Here is a 22,436-nt window from a genome sequence, read left to right as displayed (position 1 = left end):
GTGACTTGAAAAAACAAGTGGACCGTCTCTCATGTAATTTAAATGTGTTTCATAATATATGCATCAATGTGTCTTATAAAGTTATTCTGCAAACAGCAGCACATAAAAAGCTCCAGGGAGCACCGTTTGCATAAATATTAAAACGTAAATAATAAATGCTGTACATACATAGAACTCCTCTGTCCTCTTGCACCATTATTAAACACTGGAAAACATTGCATTGTGACAGGCAATGCATTTTGATACTATACACCACAGTTAACATCCACCAAATAGAATAATAAATAAGTGACTTTGAAGCATGATAAAAGCTTGAAGGAGGCAGAAGCGAGCGAATAGTACTGATAGGAAGTGTTTGTCCGGCATCCATGCTGAAGTGAACGCCATGTTGCAGTGACAGATAGACAGCTTTTATATCATATGAGTAAGAAAGGGGCAGCCGTTGACATCAGCGGATGTTTTTGTAGCTTGAAAGTAAACCAGTGCTGAGAAATCGTGTTTTGACAGTGGTGTGTAAGTGTCAGCAGGTGGGCGACCTGATTCCACTTGTCATGCATCCAAGAGAGTACGGTTAGTTCTAGGACAGATGCTCAAAGGCATTCAGAGTAAACCGGAACATGCGTAAAGGATCAGGTGTACAAGGGGGAGTCATTGATGGCAATGGATGTGATACTACCTTGGAGGCATATGATCTCTTGAACGCCAGTGCATGAGGGACATACACAGACTTGGGAAGGACAAAACAACAAAAAATGAGTAATCAAACATATATGATGATAGAATGAGTGAAAGGCTCAATTAAACTGGATCAAGAATATTTATACAAGCTACTATTTTCCAACAAAGACAAAGTGGATGGTATAATAAAGAGTACCGGTGGTATATCCTAATTAGAAGGAAAAATACCATATTTTCTGCACTTTAAGGCGCATCTGATTATAAGGCGTACCACTCGAAATAGTCTTTAATCATACACTTTTATACTCAAGGCGCACCAGACGATAAGGCGCATGAAATTAAGACTACAAGTGAGAGTTCAGACACTTAACCACTAGACCACCCGGGGTACAGATGACACACAAAAAGGCATTAGTTATCTCATTATCACACTATTTTTACTCACGGTGCCAGAAACACTGACTACCTTAGTGCATTATGATAGACTAAACAGTCTCTCTACTTCACCTGTGCGTCAATAAGGTTGCAGTGTAATATTTATTTGTACGTAAAAGAGCTTGTACAGTAGAGCCAAGAAGTGTTCCGCTAGTTCGAGAGCGTTCTCCATCCGGGCACCGGTGCTGTGGAATGCTCTTCCTCCTGAGATTCGATCTGCAACTTCAGTGGAAATGTTTAAATCTAAGCTTAAGACTCACTTCTACGCTATAGCATATGAATAACCTATACTTTTCGTGGACAATATCTCTGCATTATTTGTGATTGCAACATCCTTTGCTGTCTGGTAATCCTGAAAGGGGGATGCCACATGTGCGGTCCCTTCTCAAGGTTTCTTCATTTTCCTCATGTTGAGGTTTGAGTTTTTCCTTGCATTCATGTTGGTTCCAGATCAGGGGATGGTGTAATAATAGTCTGAAAAAATAGTCTGTGTAATAACCTGTGAAGCCCTTTGAGACTCTTTGTGATTAAGGGCTATACAAATAAAAATTACTTGACTTGACTTCTCCAATTTATTACATATGTTGTTGAAGAAGTGGAGAGACTGTTAAACCATCAGAATGTATGCTGCAAATCAATGTTCCAGGCACTGTGAGAAAAAAATGGTGTCAAAATGAGAAAATGTCATATGCCTCATCATATGTCACCTGTAACAGTGGAAGTTAGTGGTTATTGGTGCTCTCACCGCTACTACTCTACTACTTCTATTCCGGTTGCGAATTTGTTTAGCCAAGTTTATTGATTGAAGAATCATTTAGGCATGAAAATGGGTCGGTGGTTACAAAGGTGAGAAGGGTGAGATGAGTGTGGAGGAGATATGTTCTGGGACACTGTACAACCCAACAAAATATTGATACTAAATTTAGCCTCCAGTCGCTTGCATTAAAGCAGGTTAAAATTTGCTCATCTCGGGTATTTATTCTCTACAGCTAGCTTGCTCCTAAACGGGCTAACAACAAGGCAAATGATATCCCCAGAGATGTACCTGGCGCTTCGACTGTCTCACATGTTAAGAGTTAATGTGTCTTATAAGCCCCTTCATTCCCCCAAGAACATTTTCTCCATGAACTACACAATTCACATAGGTGGTGAATTTATCCAGAAAGGGATGACATTTTCATCCCTGACCATTGCACAATTAAGGTAGCAGATTGTAAAGCCTTGTATGATAACCAGGGTTGGGTAGGGTTACTTTAACTTGATTACTTTCAATTACTTTTGGATTACTTCTATACCAAATATGCTAATAAAAGACAAAATAAACTAAATATGAATAAAATTATGACTCACAACACGTGGTAAGCTTTCTCTCCTGGCTGTGATCTATTTGATCTCCGGCAAAACTAACATAAAAGGCGACAGAAACAAAATGAAAATAAATCCAAACAGCTTGCCAAAATCATTTTTGGCGTTCCATGTATTCCGTTACTCCCAAGCCTGCACAAAATTTAGTAATTGGATTCATATTTTGTTTCTTTTGTTAGCATATTTGGCATTGGAGTAATCCAAATGTAATTGAAAGTTATCAAGTTAAAGTAACCCTACCCAACCCTGATGATAACATACCTAGAATTACTGGAAGCAATACCAGTCGTATCCACTGTATTTTGCGGTGTATAAAAAGCGCACTAGCTTATAAGGCGCACTTTCAAATTTCTGGCAAAAATTGGGTTTATTATATTCGCCTTAGAGTCCAAAAATTACGGAATGCATATAGTTAATATTTAAAACGCAAATAACAAAAACATGTCGAAATCAGGCCTTAAATTGTTTGAAGATATGTCAAAATTAATGGGAAGTTGGAAAACAGTACAGCATGTGTCCACTAAAGCTATTACGATCAAAACAGAGTAAAATAAAGAACTAGATAACATATAAAAACACGCTAGATAACAGCAGTTGAACACTGGATTACAAGCAGCCAGGAGTGCTATTTTTATATTTTCTGTACAGTAACAAAATATTGTAAACATTTTTTCCTCATCATTTTTTCACATAATAACTTAGTTAACTTAAAGCTACAGGCCTTGAGAAAATTAAAAATATTTTTTCAGATCAAAATCATTTCTTATCGGCTATTACTGATTGTAATTACCGAAAGTCAAATTTAACCATACCTTTAAAGTATAAACTAAAGAATATATCAAAATAAAATTAAAAAATAAAAACATTAAAATAATTTATGTAATAATTGCTTGTGATGTGCTTACAATAGCCCCCTGGTGGAAGGTTGGTGCCTTGATTTTTACCTTTATTGAAATAAGAATATATCGACTCCGTCCAAATGGGCACTAGACTGCACCACCCCTGCATCAAGCCATTTTTTGGGAAGGGGGACTGAATATCCAAAATTTTATGAGATTAGGACAGAGCCAGTGAATATTGCTTTATTATTATTCTTTTTGACTTTTTTACAAACACTATTTATATATAATTTGTTATTGGCTTTAAGACCTCAGGGTGAAATCTCAATTTAAAAACAATGGTTCAGTTTGGCTTTTAAACATTATCAGTGCAATCAAATTTGACTTAAGTTTTATGTTTGTGCACCAATAAAAACATATGGTGGCAGAAATAAAAAAGGAAAATTGCCCCGGCCTCGAATGCGTTTTATTCCAATGCCAGACAAGTGACTACATGTCCTAAACTCAAACAACTATCTAAAACAGTAGAAACACGCACAGAATTAAGCAGGGAGGAGACATTTTTGAATTTCAGGCATTAACATGGCTTATAATCACAGAACTCTATCATCAACTGTTCCATGTGTCACATCTGTAGACAAAACACATGAAATAAGTTCAATTTCTACAATGTTTGTGTATGACTATTAAATTATTCATTAATAAAAGAAAAAAAATGCCTAGATAAAAATGATAATACCGTACATGATAATGGATTTAATTAATACTTTTGAGGAAATTTGACAAAAATCTTAGACAAACTCAAAAGTATGAAAACATGTTATTTGCCTTAAATTCATTTTTTCTATGCTCCTGCCAAATACCTTATCTTCTTTTTCCTTTTCACGATCAAATGCTTTCTCCGGTTCCCTTTCTTTGAGCCTCTCTTTCACCAATTTTCTTTCCTTTAGTTCCCTCCTTATCTCCTTGTCCAATTTCTCTTCCTTCATTGCTTCCTTGTGCATGCCTGATACTAGGTCAAAGATGTCCGTGTGACGCTAAAATGGAAATTATTCACAAGACAGATGCTGTATTTTTTTTTTTTTTTTATGAACCACTCTGAAAATGCTCACAAACGTAAACAAACCATATTATGCTTTCCATGAAGACATGTGTACTGTAACTCTTGCATAATAAAATTAACTGCTTGCAATTGGAAGTACAGTTAAGATGCACTCGGGTATGACATCCTCAATGTTTAATTTTAATAATCGTTTATTCCACTGCATGGTTTCAAAGTACTCACCTCTACTTGAAGATCCTGGCCCAGAAATAAGCAAACATTTATAATAACTCACATCTGTCTTCGACTTCTGGGATGATCTCTCCAGAACATCGTCACAAGACAAGTCAGAATCCTCAGAGAAGCTCAAATTCCTGCGTGACTTCAGGTCTGTGATATCAGAAAAACTCAATCAAGTCAACCAACTGAACCTGATGCCAACCATTGTGTTTTAGCGCCATATTATCAATTTTTACCTGCTGATTTTCCAACAAGAGAAGCGCTCTTCTTCCCAGAGTCTTGCGTGGTCGAGGTGGACGATGGCGTGCTGGGACATGATTTATTGTCTTTCTTCTTTTTGTCTTTTTTGTAACCTGAGAAGACTGCCTTCCACAGAGACTTGTTTTTGGGTGCTGTCTCCTCTGGAGCCGAGAGTCGGCTACTGTCACTCTTTGCCTTCTTCTCTTTTTTGTTTTTGCGAGGTGAGAAAAGAGAATTTCGTTTCTTGCTCTTACTCATGGAGGAACTGTCAGATGACGCTACAGAACTGTCCAGACTCCTGTTGCTGCTAAAGAGACGCTCAGGTAGAGTCTCACCTTTCTTTGATTCCAAAGCTTTGACAGCAGAGGTTTCTGAAGACTTTTTACTTTTTCCACACACCTCTGGGGTGACACTCCATGGCACTTTAGGTGGGCTAACTTCTTCTATTTTGGCTTCTTTCATTTTATTAAGCTGCATGGTCATTGCTTCTTTAAGTGCCTGACTCTTAACTGACTTTTCCCTTGCCCTTATCCTCTCCTCAGCTATTTCCTTAGCCTCTGGTGAAAACTGATTGGCCCTCTGGGTCTTTGACAGCGGGTTGATAGGAGTACTGGGTTTGCCATTTTCCATTGCTAAAGCCAGGTGAAAGGGTGGTCTGTCTACTCTAGTCTTGCTTGTAGGTGGAGTATAAAACTTATCCATGCTTGTCTGGGGTGTTCGTTCATCAACGTTTTCCTCCACGTCATCAGCAAATGGAATTTCTTCCACTGTCTCTACAAAGGACTTTCTCAGCTCCTCTGACCGAGGCTTCTTTTTCTCCCTCATAACAACTACAGATGTTTCTGCTAAATCGGCTGATGACGATAACACTTTCCTGGGTGCAGGCTTGGGGATGGATACTGGACTCAGTTGAGTTCTCTGTGCAGGAATAGGAGATTTTTCTTTCGGGGATTCATTGGTAAGATTGCATGGAGATTTTTCTGTCCCGGTGTGCCAAGAAGCCTGGTGTTTTTTTTGCCTGTGCATTGCAGGAGATTTATTATTGGGGACGGGTGGCGGTGGACTAGATGGTGGGGTTAGCATGATAGAGTCAGAGGTGGTACGGTTGTCATTAGTACCATTAGTTTTACCCTCCACAGTAGCGATTGGTGTAATGACTTGACCTTCAAGCGTGATGTTGAGTCTGCGAATAATAGTACGTCCAGCACTAGCAGGCTTGTAATCCTCTGGCACATCCTGAACTGGTTTTGTAGAAGGGATGGGGTCTTGCAGTGGACTATTAATTGCACTCTTCTCGAGTATTTTGCTACTACGATCTAATGGAGAAAGACCAAGACTCTTTCGGATCTCAGCACTTTTCAGCCAAAATTCCTCAATAATGTCAGTCTTTTTTGACGAGGAATCATCCGTGGAGGATTCTTCAGACTCTAGCGTGGCTTGATCAGTTCTTGCCATTGGAGATGAGGTGGTTTTTGTACTAGGCTGGGTCCTGACAGGAGATTCAGGTGCTGATGGTGAAGAAGATTCATGACAGGGCAAAGGCTGCGCACAAATTGGAGACAATGGGTTACCAGAGAGAGGGCAAACTGATTGGTAAGGGGACCTTGGTGTTTCCGGCAATGGGATAGGCTGTGAACGAATTGGCGACCCTGCCTGTGACATTAAGGGTGATCGAACAAGGGTTTCTAAAGCAGGATTTACTGGAGAGCCTGTAGAGGCATTCGGAACAGACTTGACGAGAGGTGAGAAAGAAGTCTTTGGAGAGGCAGCAGCAGGAGAAACAATAGCTTTGGTCAAAGGTGAGGGTGAAGGTGGGGAACGCAAAACTTTGGGTTCCTCAAAAACCAATTCATCTGGGGTAACGATGCCTGGAGACTTCACCTGAGTGTCAAAATATGTTAGGAATAACTTGAATTATGATGGATTAGGAACTATTACACAAACACACTAGTGAAAAATAGCATAAGGTTTTGCTGACCGAACTTTCAAAAGGTTTCGCAGGCAAGACTGGCGATTGTAATGCATCATCTTTTTTGGGAGTTGGTTCAGTGCACGGTGATCCTAAAATAAACAACAAATATGTTTACATTAATCATGCATCACATACATCCCCATGTCATATATCTGAAGGACCGATTGACACTGTATACCAATACCTGATGTCCAAACTGCACTTTCATATAATTGGTCTTCACAAATTACACCATTGTGAATCAATGGGTGCAAACGTGCCTCAGCTTCAGCATCAGAGGGGATCTCATCTACAAATAAAAAATATAAATTCATTAAGCGCGTCTTCAGTCATTTCTGTTTGCAAACAATAATTAGAAAGTCAGTTATGTTCTTATCTACTCACCTTGGTCCATTTCCGTACCAGGTTCTGGACTATCTGCTTTTGCTTCCGGATCATCATTCTCGCAATATTCTGGTGTGACAGAAATTATGTAAAATAAGTCCCATGTCTTTGTGGTGAAAAATATTTGACTAATTAAATATTGTTTTTGTTATATGTATAGCTCTCCAATTAGCAAGACATAAAATAAAATATACTAAATAGACGACAAAAAGATTAAAAATATAAAAAAAATATCTAAAATCTCTGGAAAGAAAACATTTTGCTCTAACACAAGTCGTTGTTCCAAAATACAAATATACATACATCAAATGACTAAAAATATTGGACAGGAATTAAAAGCAGAGTTACAATACAGCTTGAGACATGCGCTTCCATTTTTATATTTGTAAAGAAGCATTACAGCATTAGTTAGAGAAGGGATGGGCAACTGGAAGCTGAATGACAGTTTCCCAAGTGGCGGTTGAATAATTTTCATATAAAAGAAAAGTATGCCAGTGTCTGCTGGAGAGGTGATCAGTCTTAAGTCATTTGTTGTAACCTGCAACACAAGCTATTGTGCATCAGAAAATAAAGAGAGCAGGTAAGAGTGGATCTAATATTTTGGTCCTGCAAATTGCGTCGGAAAAAGAAAAAGCTTTAATATTCAAATTAAAAGTAAGTGTCGATTTTCGTACACCTATTAATTATAAAAGGTTTTAACTTAATATGCCATTAAAATGGATGAATCCTATCTCAAAGGATGGTTTGAAGTAGTATGGAATAAAAGCAGCAGCGGTGGAAGGGTAATAAAGATGTGTGCACTTAACGCCGCATTACTGCAATGTTTTCGCAAAATGGGACAGCAAGACCAATTATTGTGTAAAGCAGTTATGCAATAAACGGCAGTTGTTGGTGTTTACAATTTAAATTAGTACCCAAAACAATAACCTTTCATTAATAACATCTTTAACAGGACTTATTACAAAATAAAGGTGCATTGAGCATTAAGCGAATGTAAACCAGATTTTTTATAGCAGCGACACAACAATTTGACACAACTGGATATAAAATCAAATAATCTACAGATTAGCCATTTTAGTAGAAAGTACAGTGGTACCGTTTTAAGAAAATACCTCGTAACAGGAGAATTCCGGTATATGAGCTTTTTTTAAGAAACCAGGACACCTACGGCTTGAGGCAAGTTAAATTCAATAACCAGTAAGACGTTTTTTTAGGTGCCTTTTGAAATTAGATTTAAGACCAAGTCTAAAAAATTTTCATTAAAAGTTCACTTTCCTATGGTCCAAAGTAAACGTCTCTGTCCGAACTGCAATTTGTATCGTGGGTAGACCCATGACATGCGCCTGCAATGAAAGGATCGACTGAAACCACATCACTGTTTTGATAGTTTCATTATTGGGGTCACAATAAGTTGCCACAAAGTAAATTGGTGATTAAAAAAAAGACAAATGATAAATGTTATTGAATCATTTTAGTCCAAAAAAATACAAATCTTGTTAATGTGTTCACATTTTTTAAACTTTCTCAAATTTGATTTAAGACATTTTAATGCCAATTAAGGCTTCGTTTTTAGAATATTGAATTTTAATGCTTTTGAAGGATCCGCAGGAACTTTGAATAATCTTGCTGGATACACATAATAAAATCCAGTTCACGAGCAGACCCAGAAGCTACCTCTAGTGACCACTTACTGCTCGTGACTGCTTCCCACCAGCATCATCTTATCCAGTTTGCGCATGCAAACTACTACAGGTACACACAAATAAAGCGTTGGAAATTTTTTTATCATTTTAAGTTTCATTAACTTTAACTTTGAATATTTAGTTACATGAGGAATTTGACCTGAGAGCACCATCCTGGAACAAAATAGACTTGTAAGAAGCCACTGAACTACCTATACCAGCAATGTGCTACATTATAAGTCAACAACAATAAGATAAATTACATGTTATCTAACGCAAACTGGACAATACAGAACCCTAGCCCTTCATTTATTGTTGCTTACTAAAGACCCTTTCATAGCTTAAGTCACACGTGACATCACAGTTGAACCTGTAGGCATAACAATACTCCGCACTGGTCAAAACTCTGACAAAACCAAGCTTCCGTTTATGGTGTTCGATGTTAAAATGTTGTCATGTTGTGTGTTTGGGCGCCGGACTAAGAAAAAAAGTTATCGTAAATTGAAGCTTTACAGGATCCCAACGGTCACTCCTGATCAAAGAAAGAGTTGTAATAAAATGCAATAAAACCAAAAAATTGGACCCTGGCACTTATCAAAAATGATTTTGGTTTGCAGGGCACACATAATAACAGGTAGGCTAAAGTAAACATTAGATTGTTGCTATTGGGTCCATATTACTTCATACATTGGCAAAATAACTATTTTTTTAGCTTTAGTTAACTGTGAGCATGTAGCCTAAATGTCAACGATAACCTTGTTAACACTGCATGCAGCTGGTCAAACATAAAGATATGCAACATGACAAATAGCAGCAACAACGGTTTTCTTTTTCTCTGTCTTTTGACAAGTGCAAGTGTTTTTTGTCAGCAGCTTCTGCAGTGACGTCACCTAGGATATTAAAACTAACATAAAAGCCATCCCTTTTAATGATACAAAGATTACTTTAGGCACATATGCTTGTTGACATTTCGTCTCGCTCTAGCTCTTTGCCACTAGGCTAGGCCCCGTCCGCCAGAAATGCCACCATTTTTACTAACAAATGGGTCTATTCCCTCCATTCAGGACATTGGCCAGAAGCGCTGCCTATCCCGAGCCAAGAACATCATTAGGAACCCCTCTCACCCCCATCATAGACTGTTCACTCTGCCAGCCTCTGGGAAGAGGTACTGCAGTGTGCGGTGCAGGACCACCAGGTTCTGCAATAGTTTTGTCCCCCTGGCCATTAGACTGTTAAATGGTCAATCACACACATAGTAAGTCTACACTGCTGCTAATCTGTACATCTGTCTTTTTTGCACTACTAGGAGTTCTATATACCTAGCCACTCCTTTGCACATCTGTTCTCCTCTGCACGTATTACAGTGTTATTGTTACTGTACAGTGACTTGTTTACCTGACTGTTCATTTTGCACATCTGGTTAGCTGCTACTCTTGCACTCTTTGCACTATTGTATAATACTATACATAGCCATAATTATTTAGTACATTATTAGTACTTCAAAACTCTAACTCAGTACAACATTTATTTATATCTATACATTTATGGAAACTGTGCGGGTCAGATGTATCGACATTTCGTTCTGTATACACGTGTACTAGAATGACAATAAAGTATATCTGAATCTGAAAAATAAATCACATGAAAATAAGGGAACTCATGATTAGGTTTCCCACTGTGACTACTCCAGGGAATGTGTTGGCAATAGTGTTGCACTGGCCAACCTCCCCAAAGAGTACATTGCTGGGAATCCGTGCCATACTCGGACACAGATTACAATCACTCGCCCTCTACAATACAGACTTAAACAGTAAGCGTGCATGGGCTTGATACGATAACCTTGGTGTGAGTGCACTCTTAAAAGGCGAAAAGTCAATGTGAAAAATATGTCATAGGCAAACCGCACGAAAGACAACCTCTTGAGAACAGCAGCCTTATAGCATACTTGTGAGTGTGAGTCCTTTGTGCATGCGGCAACAAGCCAGCCAGTAGACGGCCAAAGATATACAAATAAGTCTTAGAAGGAATATAATGATCCCTCATAAGTTTGTGCTACCTCCAGATAATGAATCCAACCAGACTTGCACAGCTTCCTGCCGGGCAGATGTGTGGGCAGGGGCTACATTCAAACCAGAAAATAGAACTCAATGGGGAATGGGTGTTAGGGAAAAAACAGTAAAGAAACAGGACACAGGGGAGAGAAAACAGAACACCAAAGAATAAAACAGAATAAAAATAAATAAAATCAATCAATCAAAAGCACTAACAAGAAGGTTGGTTACGTGGTGTACTGGGATAAGCATGAACCATGTTTTCACCCCAAGAGAACAAAAAAATGACTAAAATAAAAATGTAAAAATTGAGCACAAGATTGGACATTTCGGCAACAAAGCAATGTTAAATAAAAGAAAAAGTCAGGTTAATCAAAAAAGGAAGCTCCTTCGGTGATGTCTTTAGACAACGTCATTCCTTAATCCAGTGAGGTCAACTTGTCTTGGGTTGTCCGACTTTAAATTTTTGGCTCCTAGGGTGCTTTTACCTGTCAATGAGGGCTGTGTGAGCTCAATAGGCTGCAAGACTGAGGCCAGTTGGCCAGCTCCGTCTGTCTCGGAGTCTTCATGCTTTACACCCACACCCGGGATTATGAGAGGATCCAAAGGCTGGAGGACTTGCTGAATATGTAGGTTCTTAGCTGAATAAGGGTGTCATACGTATGTTTTAGGGATGTGTATTCGTGTAGACGAAGAACAAAAGGGTCAAAGGATTGGGAAAGAGAGAAATACGGAAAAGGGGAAGACAGGACACATATAACAGGAGGAAGGAAGAGGGACAGTCAAAGTTAGAATAAAGATGCAACAATAATAAAAGAGGCACAGCTACATGCACAAACTGCAAGAAAGGTCCAAAACATTAAAAATTAAGTAAAATCAAGAAACGTTAAAATATTAAGAGAATTTCAGTGCCTAGAGAAGGGCTTGCATTAATTGTACATTTCAAATCAACAAATGATTCATTAGTTATTGTAAAGTTTCTGTAGTAGGGGTGAAATTGAGGGAAAAAAAAGGCATGAAGACTGAATAAGCAGGCCAAACCAGCCCGAATGGGCAAACTCGAACAGAACAGCAAATACATACGCAAGCAGTTGTGCTGCTACCTTTAAAAGTAAAAACATCATCTTCATCTGTGAGGTACTTTTCCAGCCAAAGGCCTGACTGAAGCTCCCTGTCCCAAGGGTAGTAATCCCCTTCTGCCCACAGGCCAAGGCAGAAACCCCCCCCCCCCCCCCCCCCCCCCCCCCAACAAAAAAAAAAAAAATAATAATAATAATAACACATAGTATCACAGAAAGGAAAAGGTGGAAAAAGAATTGTTGAGACTTTACATATGAAACAGACTTTAAACGGGAGCAGATCAGCTCGAAATGTTGCTGACTTCCACAAGTGGAAGGTGAAAAAAATAACAATGCGATCACAGGCATACCATCACTTGACTCTTCATCTTCATCCTCCTCATCGTCTACATTGTTGCGGTCACCTCGAAGTTGGGCGTGAAGTTGCACCGCCTCTTTCCAAGGGACACCTCCAAGGTCTGAGGGGCTGCCAAGTTGCTCAAATTCCACTTCCTCTTGCTCATCCTCCTCCTCCATGTCGGAGTCTGAGCTACTGTAACAAGTTACAAGGCAGTGTTCTTTATTTATGGTATTACAAGTACAGTATCTTCTGCATTATAAGGCGCACCTGATTATTAGGCACCGCCCAAGTAATAATTATTTGAGATTTTTTTCCATTAAGAGTGCGCACAATCCTATAAGGCGCATGGGATTATAACTACTGTACGGGCTATGATTGCACGGAAACAAAGATTGATCAGCCAGAAATAACATTGGATGCAAGAGGAATAAAACCCAGAGCACTGGGTGGAGTGAGACGGATCCTATCGACTATACAGCTAGGGACATAGACAACAGCTGAAAGGCATTAGGTCTTATCTCATTGTTACACAATTTCTAGTCACAGTACTAAACTGTTGATGTTAGTGTTTGGCCAGGCCGCGAGAATATTGTCAGACATTAAATCAGGCTGTGGTGTTTTTAAGTCTTAACATAGCGCATGAAATTCTGAACTGAATGACCAGGAAGGCACTGTGGGAAGTAATTCAGTCATTCTGAACTGAATGAAGGGAATGGCATTGTTGGAAGTAGTTCAGTCATCCTGAAATATTTAAAAGCATGGCAGGACGTAATCAAACATTTGTCACATACAATGCTCAGTCTGAGATAAGAAAAAGTAAAACAAAATTCTCTCTACTGTAAAATAATAGCTGGAGCCCATCCCAGCAAACCTTTGGGCAATAGTCAGGGGATAAACTTAACTAGGAGCCAGCCAGTCGCAGGGTACACAGGGACAAATAATTTGCTCACTTTAATCCACACCCAGGTACATTTTGGAGCTGCCAATCAACTTGCCATGCATGTTTTTGGAATGTGGGAGGAAACCGAAGAGCCCTTAAAAAACCCATGCAGGCACGGGACAACATAAAAACTCCGCATGGGGAGGCCGGTAGCTAGAATTGAACCCTGGACCTCTCCCCAGGGCTGCGCACTGGCCACCCATCCGCCTCGTTGTATACAATGTTATGCAAATGTAAACAACCATCCATGTCATTAACGACCTATAGGTTATTATTAAGAGCTCTAACCATTGCCTTCTGGTTCAATCCCTGCTGCCACCATTATTATGAAATTGTGGTCCACGATAAAAGGAATCAACTAATCAGTAATTGCACAAATATTGAAGGCATTTTCAATTTTTTCCGCATAAGGTCATTGGATTACAAGGCGTGAATTCAAATTTCTGGCCAATTTGGGGATCTTGGGTGCGCTCTAAGGTTAAAATTGGAATTAAAATTGTATTTCCAATTAACAATGTGTTTAAAAGTAGATACTTTTAAAATTTCAAGATTAGAAACAAAATATGTTCCCATTTTGCGTGCAATAGAAATTTTTTAATATACGTTGCCATGTTAGGACTGTGGTAACCTTCATGTGTTAGAACGGCTGTCGATCACAAAATGCAGCTCCAGATCGTCTGCTTGCAAGTCTGTCATGCAGACTTGATCTTTTATTAAACGTTTATTGAAAGAAAAAATATCAATCCTTGCCTGGATTTTAGAGGCCATAAAGTGGAATAAAAATTACATACGAGACAGCATATCTCATCTTTCATCTTGTAGGCTATCAAACAAGCATCACCAATCCAGGATGAATGACCTACCAAGAACTGACTTTTGAGGCATATAAGGAAAAACAAAAGACCCCACTGCAATTATTAATAAATGAGTAGGTAAGATGCTTCCAATCTTGTGATGTTGCAGCTATACTGGCCTGTCAAAATGGCTGTCTAGTAGGTGTCATGGCGTCTCCACAAATACATCGCAGCACCCCGAACAAGCTTTCTTCTATACAACACTTGTTAAGACATATGTTCCAATTCATGCTTGATTAACCATATATCCATAATTTAACATTATTAAGTATCGCTATCTGTACTCCCAAAAGTAGCAAATATCGTTTGGCAATTTTACAAAGTTGGAAATAAAAACAGAAAACAGCCATTTATTTCATGAAAGAGGGATACATGTTTTTTTTTTATCTGTATATTTCAGTTTTTTTAAATTTTGCATTAAGACTCGAGTTAAAATCTTGAGCCAAAGCCCACCTCAAGCCTAAAATGTCAATCATTACTTTGGGTTCTCTCTTGCCAACTTTTTTTATTAAAAATTATCCACAGTTGGCACGCATTCGTCATTGTTCTTAATCTTTCTTTTGTGGAGGAATCGCGCAGTGGATCCAGTCCCCCTTTTGAGCAACTCGTCCCCTCCATGTGCTTGGATTCGGGGGCCGGAAAGAAAAGGGGACAGAATCAATTGCGTGTGCGGATCTTCCACAAAGAAAAATAAACACTTACGGATGAATAACTAAATAGCCTTCCTCCGAAATATGTAAATTTGGGTTAGCTTCGGGCTCAGTCCCGCAAATCAGGTTAATTTGTCGGGCTTGGGCTGGTTCGGGCTTTAATACATGCGGGACTTTTGAGGCCCAATCTTACCTCTAATCAATTCTAATTAGAGCAGCAATGATCGGTCGACGTTGTTGACAAAAAATGATAGTAGAAATAGTCATGAATTGCATTGTCGACTATTGTTGCCAGACACATTTTTTCAACAGAGGGGAACGTCTCTACATAATCTCTGCTGAGTGTCACCCATGCACAATAGCTTCTCTGTCTCAAGCTGTAGTATCTAGATGAACTGCTTTTACAAAAACTTCTTAAGTTTGGGAGCATTTAGCCTGGATACAGCAAATTAAGACTACTTTCAAAGTCTGCAAACAAGACCTTGCATATCATGACAGTAGCTCGGTGAGCACTAACATTTGAAGGGACCAGTCGGACAGTTGTATGAAACGGACTCTTACTCGCCTCTCTAAGATTCAAGCCAATATGGTTATGATGAAATGTACATTTAATGCGCGTATATCTTGCTATAAAAGAAAGCTTGAGCCTTATGCTAGACTGTGCCTGACAAACGTATTTTAGATTAAATGTATGCAGTCCAAAAACAAATATTAGTTGTTAAAACGTTAAAAACGACAAACGTCGTTCATTAAAACTGTTTGATTTCAAACTGTTGAGAATAATTAAGTACTTTTTTTTTTTTTTTACAGTTGACCACTGAGTGTACTTCACAAAATGCACAGAATATGTTTACTGTTGTACGTCTCATAATGAGCCTGTTCTTGGCTTACAGGTATACAGGTATGTTGACTTGAGTTTTTATGTTATTTATTTGTCTATCCCAAAAAAATGGACAAAGTTTTATCTATAGATTTGTCTCTACTGAAGAACTGTGCCTAATGTTTCTTAGATGGGGCATTTATATTTAATTTTTTTACAAACCTGCAGTATGTTCAATAAAAGTTATTTTTCGTGGTACTCATTTTTCTTGTGTTTATTTTAATTTAGAATAGAATAGAATTTACTTTTATTGTCATTCTTTGTAACCATGCACACAGAACGAAATGTCGATACACCTGACCCGTACAGTTAAACTGTAGCGAGCCGATGCAGCCGCAGCCAAACATGGCGCAGCCATTTTAGTCATTAGGTGACCAGACACCCCAATTCCAACCCTTAATGCCGAGCGCCAAGCAGGGAGGCAATGAGTACCAATGTTGTAATTCTTAGGTATGACTCGGCCGAGGCTTGAACCAGCGACCTACCAGTCTCGGAGCGGGCGCCCTACCATCTAGGCTACCGACCTGGTTATTTTTTTGCCACATAAATTTAGCATGACATCAATTTCAATACGAACAATTAGTAATTATCAGACTAATCATCTCAACAGTCAGTGACTAGTCGATTGGTAAAACATTTGTTATTTACTAATAGTGCTACATGCATGTTGCAGGTATTGAAACTTCACCAAATGTTTAGTATTTTTCATCATCATCATCTGCATCTTACTGTGTTTCATATTTTACAAATGTATTGAAAATCTTACCTGGAGCCCAGGTCGATATTTGTGGGTTTATTCAGCACACTACTGAGATTATGCTCTGCAAGTGTTTCCTCTGGGACCTCCTCCAGCTCTTCTTCTCTTTGCAGAGACAATCGGTAGTTCTCCAGCTCAATACGCTCTGGTGTTCCACGAAGTCGTTTTGCTAGCCTTGGTTCCTGTAGGCCGTTTGATTCCGGTACTGTGATTGAGAAGAACATGGGCAGAAACCCTATGTGAAGCATCGTTGTTTCACAAGAAATTATTCTAAGGGCATAGAAACCAGACCATGCATGTGTCAGCTGCCCTTAAGACTTTTTAAAAATCCAGAAAAAAACTAAGTCAAAGATTAGCATACTTCCTGCATGCATTTAAAGAAATAGGGGGTATGTTGGTACACTGTATGTAAAATTATAATTTATTTTGAATCATCAGTCATATTTTGAAGTGAGGAAGGAATTGACTTATGGAAACTGTAGTGCAGAAGTGTCAAACTCAATTCTCAGGCTCAGGGTGGCAAAACTCAAACCACACATTTGGTCACGTGCCAAACGATAAATATTTATTGAATACACTAAAACTTTAAAAGAAAAATTTCAAACATAACCATGAATTTAAAACAGATAGCTATATTTCCGTAAATTCCGGACTATAAGCCGCTACTTTTTTCCCAAATTTCCAACCCTGCGGCTTATTCAGAAATGCGGCCAATTTATGTAATTTTTCCAACGGGCCGCCAGCGGCGCTCGAGTATGAGAGGTAAGATTTAGACCGGTGTAATATATGTGCCGAGGAAGATGGGCATATTACTGTGGTGTATTGAAGTAAGGGAGCGTGGAACGATGTCATCGTGACAAAAATTCTTTCTGACATTGAGAAAGACAACCTAGACGTCTTTACCAAGAAGGAAGAAGCAGATGGTCTGCCGTGGGGGGGGGGGGGGGGGGGGGGGGGTATTTTTAAAGGGTTATTGTTCTATTTTCTTTATTAATTATCCATTATCGGTCAGTTCATAATACACTACAAAGCCAAGGAGCCGGGAGACTTACTCTCAGCCAAAAGGCCGAGCTAAGGTCCTAGCCTCAATGCCTTGCTGCGATCATTGCAATTCTTACAATTACGGCTTTTATTTTCTTAACAGACTAATTTGCAGGTATGCGAGCGTCTTTTTAGTAGCGTGAGGCTACCTCCCAAAGGCACGGTTTAGGATGAAAGTTATATTATTATTATTAAAGATTTGAAAACTCTCTCAATGTACCGTCTTTCTTTGTAAATATGTGTAATATGTATTTGCAACTGTATATTTTTGTAATGTATTTATTTGAGACACTTATTCTGCACGAGCAAATTAAAAAAGAGGGGTGGAGCAAACGCCAACGCTGATGGGAAAGTGGGGACCGGTAAAGGTAAGTTTTTGTGGACAAGGCGGACAATAATTTGATATATATTTTTCCCACCCTTACCTTTGGAAATATACACTTTTTTTCCTTGGATTACTATCAACGGGCACCCAGAATCTGCAGGTCTGCAACAAATGTTAAGTACCTATATAATTTTGCGTTCATTTTGCCGGCTGTGATTTTTAGACTGAGCGCTTCAATGAAGGATATGTAGTTTCAATCGCGGGTCTTGAAGTTTGGCTTGGATTAATCTGGTGTTTGTTTGATGTGGGTGCATGCGGCTTATATACAGGTGCGGCTTGTGTATAGACAAAATTAGTTTTCCCCTTAAAATGTGATGGGTGCGGCTTATAATCAGGTGCGCTCTACGGAATTTACGGTATTCCAGAACAAACAAACTTAAACATTAAATAACGTAAACATCGTTAACTCCATAAAAAGGAAAAATATATACAATTTGTGCTTTTCACTTTGGGAATTTTGCTTTGGTTAAAATCAAATTCTGGGACCTAATATTCTTCTTTAACTTTTCAACTTTCTGTAGCTTCTGCTCTGCATTCAGGTTTTTCAGATTACTCTGATGTTTTGTCTTGTAGTGCCGATTTACATTAAATTCCTCTTTTACGGACACATTAACTCAAAAAAGAAGACAGACGGGTTTTGAAAGGCCTCATTTTCAGAATCAATTTTTTTGCTCGGCCATTTTGAGTGGTAATCTGCGTAATCCACAGCAACAGAAACGTCACCCTGCTTTTCTCCGTTTAGCCTTCAGTTACATCGTGATGGATAAAAGTTCGTCCCTGGGTGTTACATCTCCTCTCCTCTTAATGCAATTGTTGATCTTGTTTTTCAACTGGCTGAAGTGTTGTTTTTCAATAAATCGTTTTATAAGTGGCTGCGCTCGTCAGGCTATAGCTAACTCAATTGATGCTGGAACATTTTTGCGAAGTCTTGTGGCGGCAGCAGAGGAGCAGCATTGTGGGATCTGTCGTTTGAGAGTTATCAGCATTTCAAAGAGCCGGGCCGTTATAGAGGATGTATATAAAATTATTTCTTGGGTCGGGTATAATTGTACACTCAGACAGATTTTTCCCGCAGGCCGTGAGTTTGACACCTATGCTTTAGTGGATTAGCAGTACTTTTGATATCAGGGACTGATTAACTGTTGAGTAATCAGTCATATTCTTTTTTTGTTTGTTTTTTTTAGGGTGGGTTAGTTGCTTGGGGAGCCCTTAAAAATTTTAAAGTAGAATAGTGTATCTATTAAGTATGTGTTAACAATGCCCAACTGAGTTCAAAGAGCCTTTTTATTTTTTTCCCGCCACGTTATCTTCTTTTATTCTACTTTTCGCAAAGTTATTAGAGCCGCAGAAGAGATTCTGTAGGAGGAAAGGGCTGCCGGAAGGGGGGGTCGTTAAGTGACTTCATGCTCGACACCGCAGTTTTTTTCGTGTTACATGTAAATGGAGAAATTAACAAAAGGCAAATTTTTAGTGCAGTCCAAACACCAACCTAAACCCCCCAAACAAAACAAGAGTTTATTCAAGAGTGTCAAACAAACACGCAAACTTGCACATGCAACACAAGCAGCTTGACAGAGACGACACAGGCAAGAATGCGTCAGCAACAAAAAAAATTCTGCACAGCACCTTCCAAAATGGTGGAATCAAACATTTAAGATGAAAATAATTGCTATGAGAGGTTCTAAAAAATAATGTGTACTTTTCATACCAATATGTTACGCAATAAATTCTGATCAACTTTTAATCATATATCGCTTCATATTTTCTGTGAGAAATTAAAACTTTAGCAAACGTTATTTCTAATACTATTTCTCTGTAAAATCTGGTTGGTGGGTAAATAAACGAACAACCAAAAATAAACTTGTCTCATTGAACAAAACAAACCCATTTGTAATTAGTATTTTCAAACACCATTCCATGAGAGGGGATTAACTGCAGGTACATATGCAATTGTGTGCATGTGTATGCCCAAATTGACACACCCTAGCATTATGGCTCCAGAAACATATATATGCACAATAATTGACAAGGACACGAATATTCAAATCTTAAATCAAATTCATTAAGTTTGATATTATTTAGAAAACAAAGGATAGAAAACCTGTACAGCACAGCACATCATTGGTACATGGTGGGTGCTTTGCCTTTTTCCCATTCCGAAAACCAAATTTAAACTGTTTTTAAGCCAGGTATGTGTCTTCTACTTATAGCAGGAATAAAACATTGTTAAGTAGGGTAGTCAAGTCAAGTCAAATGAAATAAAATGACTTGACTAGGGTACAAGCACCGAGACAAAGTGGAATTATTAGTCATGTTCATGTCGGTCACCGTTTTTTGATTTGTTTGTTTCAGTTGAGTTGATTATTTTACCAGAACAAATCCAGACGGATAAATATTAACTGTAATAACCACATAGATGAAAAAGTTAAATTATTAATCATTTCTTTAAATGTACTGCATCCCGTTGAAGACATTAAACGCCCATTTTTGAATGGGCTGGATGATTCAAACAATGACAATATAAATTTGCACAGATCCATAATGTATATTAAAATTGAAGTCCAAAATGTTAATGTACATTTTTTTTCTCATCGGAATGATATTACCCAGATAATGTTATTTTTTAGACATGAAGTGATATACATTATAAATATATGGCAGTCTCTAGGCTGGCTTACTTCATTTTGCTATAGTATTTAAACCTAACATTTACCTGTACATCTACACTCGCCATGTACTGTAAAAGACTAAAATTTCGTCCCTATGATTCAAGTCTGAGCTCAAAGCCTTTCAGTCACATTTAACATCACTAATATGTTTGTAAAAGTAATGCTTGTCCTGCAAAAAATTTAAAAAAGGGAGGTTCACTAAGTCAAACAGCAGCAGAAAAGGTCCAATCACAGGCAACAAATAAAGTAAAACAGCCAAGCTAGTAGTTTTAAGATGCTTTGAAAGGAGGGGTAAAGGTAAAGCGTACTAAAGAACAGATACAGGCACTGAATCTAATTAGTTGAGTCAGTAGGAAGGTTTTCGTAAAAAAAAAAAAAACTCAGCTCCGAGACGAAATGAAACAAGTCACATAAGAGTGCGAGAAGCGAGCAGACACAGACCACATGTGGAGACGTACGCAAAACTACAAAGCATTGATTAATCAGTTGATAAGTATCTCTGATTAAAATCACAAAGCATTGTTTGCAATCAAGCCCGAATCGTGGCAGTGAGAGCAACGTTACTTTACCACCATGTACAGATGATGTATTAAAATACATAAGACCTTATCTCATTAGCAGACCATTTCCACTCACGTTGCCAGAAAAATTGACTTGCATTGTGCATTCTCGCAGGTTAACAAGTCTCCCCACTTCTTTACCTTTGCATCAATAACCTCACAGTTTGAAGTGTGTGCACGTAAAAGAGCTTGTATTTTGTTGAAAGGCTTTCAGTTTCTGTCTTTTGCAACATTTTTTACCAAGCGTATTAGAAACAATCATCACAGTAGGAAGTGCAAAAGCTGACACCAGAGACAAAATTAGTTGCTGAGACAAGAAAGCAAATTACAAGGGGGAAGGGCAGGGGGCATGATCGAACAAGTTAACAAGCGAATTGATAGAGAAACAGCACAGGACATATAAAAGGAGACTCAAAGGGCTTGTGTGCCACCTGGTGGCATGTCCATGAGAATGTGTGGTAGATGGAATGCAGAGAGACTTCAAAACCCGTTGCCCGGCCTGCTTAACATGGCATAGTAGCACATGCAAAAGAGGAAAGTGGGGTACCTGGAGGCCGAATATCGGATGAGGGGCCTGCCACCGCTATCATTGCCCTTCCAGGGGCGTCCACCATCGCTGCAGGAGTTGGCGACTCCTGGTTCTTCTGCAGAGGTATAAACGTGGTAAAAATGAAGCACAAACCACCACAGCCTTAAAAGTGTTGGGAGCAGGCTTGGGGAGTAACTGAATAGATGTAACTGTGTGACGTAATTTGAATATTAAAAAAAAAAAAAAAATCAAGTATATTCCGTTACAGTCACAGAAAAAAATAACAATAAGTCGCAGTTTTATTTTCATTGTTTTGGCCCGGGGTACGACTTATACAACGGAGGCGACTTATCTTTGAAATTGTTAACACATCATTGCTGGGTATTAGAGGCAAAATCCGGCCTAAAAAATCCAGCCCGAACCGACCCGACTAATTAACTTTATTTGAGGGGCTCGGCCCAAAGCAAAAACAAAGCTTTCTTTCGGTGCCATGCATAGAGTATTTCATAAAAGTGAGTACACCCCTCACATTTTTGCAGAGATTTTATAGTGTCAAAGCGATGTTTTTACAGGGGTTCCGTTAAACATTATAATGAAACCTCTGCAGAAATGTGAGTGAAGTAATCACTTTTGTGACATACCGTACAACAGCGCTAAAGTAAACGCCATAGCTGAAGTACGCAGCGCCGTAATGAACAGAATACTAAGTGTACATTTTTGGCAAAGTGCAGAAAAATTAAACAACCAAATGGCAGAGAAAATAAAATCATATTCTGCAGATTACAATATGCAAACAGTGAAACATGCATCCAAAAAGCAGGAAG

The 22,436-nt window shown here is 38.7% G+C and overlaps 1 protein-coding gene across 5 annotated transcripts in view; it reads right to left on the bottom strand.

Moving 5' to 3' along the window:
- The window catches only part of mical3a (microtubule associated monooxygenase, calponin and LIM domain containing 3a), a 105,603-nt gene that overhangs the window by 26,318 nt on the left and 56,849 nt on the right, over positions 1-22,436 (bottom strand). For 3 of the 5 annotated variants that reach the window (XM_088341008.1, XM_088341009.1, XM_088341010.1), the window contains 11 exons: positions 21,631-21,727; positions 16,438-16,633; positions 12,358-12,539; positions 11,417-11,569; positions 7,196-7,264; positions 6,996-7,100; positions 6,818-6,900; positions 4,836-6,720; positions 4,655-4,749; positions 4,181-4,354; positions 677-727 (listed from right to left, as the gene is read on the bottom strand). In XM_088341008.1, the coding sequence (XP_088197134.1) occupies positions 677-727; positions 4,181-4,354; positions 4,655-4,749; positions 4,836-6,720; positions 6,818-6,900; positions 6,996-7,100; positions 7,196-7,264; positions 11,417-11,569; positions 12,358-12,539; positions 16,438-16,633; positions 21,631-21,727 (3,090 nt within the window). Of the gene's footprint in view, positions 1-676; positions 728-4,180; positions 4,355-4,654; positions 4,750-4,835; positions 6,721-6,817; positions 6,901-6,995; positions 7,101-7,195; positions 7,265-11,416; positions 11,570-12,031; positions 12,125-12,357; positions 12,540-16,437; positions 16,634-21,630; positions 21,728-22,436 lie in introns of all 5 variants that reach the window. The other 2 variants (XM_088341011.1, XM_088341012.1) reach the window with 2 other exon arrangements.

The sequence above is a fragment of the Urocampus carinirostris genome, chromosome 7 (genome assembly GCF_059441175.1).
Source record: "Urocampus carinirostris isolate Australia breed hairy pipefish chromosome 7, RoL_Ucar_1.0, whole genome shotgun sequence".
In the NCBI taxonomy this organism is placed as follows: Eukaryota; Metazoa; Chordata; class Actinopteri; order Syngnathiformes; family Syngnathidae; genus Urocampus; species Urocampus carinirostris.
This window is presented reverse-complemented; position numbering and strand designations above follow the sequence as displayed.